Source organism: Olea europaea, chromosome 15 (genome assembly GCF_002742605.1).
Source record: "Olea europaea var. sylvestris chromosome 15, O_europaea_v1, whole genome shotgun sequence".
Classification (NCBI taxonomy): domain Eukaryota; kingdom Viridiplantae; phylum Streptophyta; class Magnoliopsida; order Lamiales; family Oleaceae; genus Olea; species Olea europaea.
The window spans coordinates 21,076,344-21,080,252 of record NC_036251.1 but is presented as its reverse complement, the minus strand read 5'-3'; the positions used below and the strand labels follow the sequence as shown (position 1 = coordinate 21,080,252).

Below are 3,909 nucleotides of genomic sequence, written 5' to 3'. Positions count from 1 at the left end.
GGGAGGTGGAAGTCGAGGCTGTTAAGGGTAAAATCCCACATTAGTAGTGTATAAAAATACTAATCAACATATAATTCCTCTTAACAAGGCTAACTTTTTATAGCCACAAATCTTAATAGAGACGTATACCAAGTTGGGTTGGGGTGAAGTGAGTAGTTTGATTTTAAAGTCAAACTCACAGCATCCCATTACATACCTAATCTTTTCTTATATAAAGAGATTGAGTCAATGGCTGAAAATAATAGAAAATTCATGTTTAGAAGTGCACCATAAGTGGAAAGGCTTGAATAATTACGTTCCGGACTAAATGGTAAATTCTCATAGGAACTTGGCTATTGAATTGTGATAAATGAACTCCTTTTTGTTTGTGGTTGAGTTGTAGCCTATTAGAGTGGACCAAATTGCATATTTGGAGTGGAGAACATCAAGAGATTCAACCATAAAAGATACTTAAAATTCTTCTTGTAAAATAATTCTAAAATCTGGATTAAGAATTACTTATTTACATGCTACATAATGTTTTGGGTCGAATGTAAATTTGATCAATACATTTTGTTAAAGTCGTTTTCTTTAATGTTACATAATGTAATTCTTTACGCTGCTTGTTTCTACTTGTTCAAGATTGTTGAAAACTTACCTGAAGTTGAAGAATTCCCGAGATTAACTAGATTGAATCACTTGCCTTGCTTTTGCTTGTACTCCCGTCCAAAACTCTATCGCAATGGAGAAAATTCCTTTGCCAGAACCCAAATGCCTTTTTTAATATGATTTCTTGTCCTCTCAATTTAAAGCCATTTCCCGTACGAATTTTAGTGTAATTTCTCTTCAGAGAATTCTCACCTTTCACATTCGCGTTCATTTGCATTATTGAAGTTATTGTAGATTCTAGTTGGTTATGGTTGGTGGAAAGTTATTCCACAATCCTCCCAACCTATCTAATTCTACACGGGTAGGGTCAACTCAGATGGGCGACCAACCCATTGGAATATGCTCTTGATTAATTATGTTTTGCATTGAGTTTTTTTGAACTTGTCGTCAATTTAGAACCCATTTAATATTTAGTGGACCTCAATTATATTTGTCAAAGTGCTCTTGTAATGTAATAGTACTCAATTTCAGAATTCTTCTAAAATTTTCTTTTTCTCCTCTTGTACCTCTTGAGATATGGTTATGTCCTTTTTGTACAATTTTTCCCACTCAATTGTAAGGTAGTGATCAATGCCAAATCCCTTGGCAGAGTAGAAGTAGGCATGTAATCCCTGGCTACACACATACGAATTTCGAAAAAAACGAATGCTATATAATGTTTCAAGTGGAAAATTAATCGAAGCAAGAGGAGAAGGAATTACTCTATAGTTTATATTGGTGATTGAAAAATGAATTTTCTCTATTTATGGCTATTATTCTATGATTATGAGATGCCATATGGCTTTAGGAGAGGACCCTTCTTTTATTTGTCGAGAGTTACTATTTGTTTCTAGTAATAATTGCTTGAAAATGGGGTCCAGTGGTTGCCACTGTTTTAATGTATTGAGCCAACAACATATTGGTGAATGCAAAAGTTGCTTGAGGGTTTAATTGGAATGAAATCTGATATTTGAAATGCCAATATGTTCTACTAGGAAATGTGCTTATAGAGTGGAAACAAAGCACCACGAGCTCGATTTCAAAGCCAATTTAGGGATGACATCGAGCCAGGTAAACATAGAGCCACGAAGTCGAGATCCACCATCCAATTTTACTGTTCATCCAATTAATTTTTGACATGCCATCAATAATTAACATGTTATCTCAAATTTACCCTCTTAACTTCAACATGTCAAGAATTAATTGGATGAACAGCCTAATTGGATAGTAGATCTCGACTGAAAACCACATACTTTTGAGACAAGAAACTCTATTCAGTTGCAAATGAACATTATTTAGAATGATAGTAACATTCTAGGATATTTTGAATATTGATCCAACTGCAGTTAGACTACTAGCATCATTTACATGGATCTAATGGAATCCCCATCAGGGACAAAGCCAACACCCGGAGAGCCCTTGCGGCCGCCCATTCTGGCTCCACCAAATTTATTTTTTCCTTATATTGGGTGGTTGCTTTAACTGTCGTCTAGCAGGCTCCCGTGCTCACCTGAATTCCTATATCCGCCACATAAGCATCTGTTATGAAAGAAGTACATGTAATCCCAACCCTAGGAATTAAACTTCAACTTCCAACTTCACCACACAATCTATTATAAGTGAGATTCAACCTCTGCAACATTGTATTATCTGCTATTTGTTGTGGAATGCTTCCATAAATTTTGTTGTGAGATATATCCAGAATAATTAATGACTCCATGAAGCTCACCTTTGAGGAATCAAACTCAAAATTGCCCTTGAAATGATGATCAGGGTGGCGATCTTTCCCTTATCGAAAAACACAGATGCATCTCCAGATAAGTTGTTTCTTGAAATATGAACTGCAGAAAAGTTTAATTTTGTTAAAGATGCTTTGGAATTTCGCATGACAGTTCAGGGAGGTAGCTGAAAGACTTTGGATTGGCCCAGTAAGTTGGTTTTTGTTGAGGTCTATTACTCAGAGATATGGTAGTGTAGCAAGCGAAGGTAGAATTGAACCAGATAAACGGTTAAACTGATGTTCAAGAAAAACAAGATTCTTGAGGTTTAAAAGAAAATGGGGTACTATCCTGAGATAGTTGTCCAAGTTATAGCTAAATATGTCAAATGTGTCAATTCTGCTGGGCAATTTCCCCCTTTGCTAGAATAGCAAACAACTAATTAAATATAAAAAATAATAATAATAAAGAAAACACACACCAAATTTACACGAAAAAACCCTCCAGTGTAGAGAGAGAAAACCACGAGGCAACTCCGGCTAAATCCCCTATAATAACAAGAGATCACAACGTTCAAGTTTATGCCCAAAACTAGAGTTTTGAACAAGCTAAGAAAACAACAATAATCAATATCTAAGACAACAAATAATCTCACACAAACCAACAATTTGATAAAACCTTAATATACCTATTTTGAATACTACACATCTAGAGTATCCAAAATATAACACTTAAAGAAATCCCCCATTTGTATTGTATAGAGAAAGACCTGTATGAAATCCACGCCCAAAGATTGAAAGATAAATCCTTTTTTTTCCTTTTCTTTCTCTCCACCCTTGCAACCTCTATTGTTTTCTTTTATTTTGTAGCACAATTTTACATGTAGCAGCCTCAATACTTTTCCTTCTCACATAGCAGCCTCAATTTTGTATATTTTACTAGCTTTCCACCCGTGCAATGCACGTGTTATGTTATTTTTTAGGTAATATTATCGTGTCAAAATATCTATTTATTTCTCTTAATAAATCTACAAATTTGATTACTTGTTGTGTAAAGGAATGAAGAAAAGAAGTGTATATATATATTTCTATAGATGTTGCGTAAAGAAATGGAGAAAAATAGTATAACAATTTATAACTCATATAAATTATAAAGTGATAATAATTTTATTAGAAATTTTTACGCCCAAAAAGAAAAATAATTGACGTCATATACATAATTTTTTTTTAAAGAAAATGATATAAATTATATTGAGAAAATTATCGCGACAAAATAATTAACATTAATAAAATAATTGATTTTTTTAAAGAAAAAAGACAAGTTATACGCATTTTTTAACACACACGTTTGATGTACGTTTAACTATTTTCGATATTCATTTAAATCATTCGATGTGTCTATAATATAGTTTTCGAAATGAGTTTCAAGAGAACATAGAAAATTTATGATAGATTTTTATAAAAAACTAAATAAATCATCCAGTGAAAAAAATTGATACAAAAAAATATCAATCACCCAATAAAAAAAAAATTTAACACGTAGCATCATTATATATATATATATA

At 32.8% G+C, this 3,909-nt stretch overlaps 1 protein-coding gene across 1 annotated transcript in view; it reads right to left on the bottom strand.

Moving 5' to 3' along the window:
• Nucleotides 1-865, bottom strand: part of LOC111411375 (polygalacturonase inhibitor 1-like) — a 2,939-nt gene extending 2,074 nt beyond the window's left edge. Inside the window, exon 1 of the mRNA XM_023041912.1 lies at nt 683-865. Coding sequence (XP_022897680.1) covers nt 683-865 — 183 coding nt within the window. The remainder of the gene's footprint in view (nt 1-682) is intronic.
• Nucleotides 866-3,909: the final 3,044 nt, after the last annotated feature.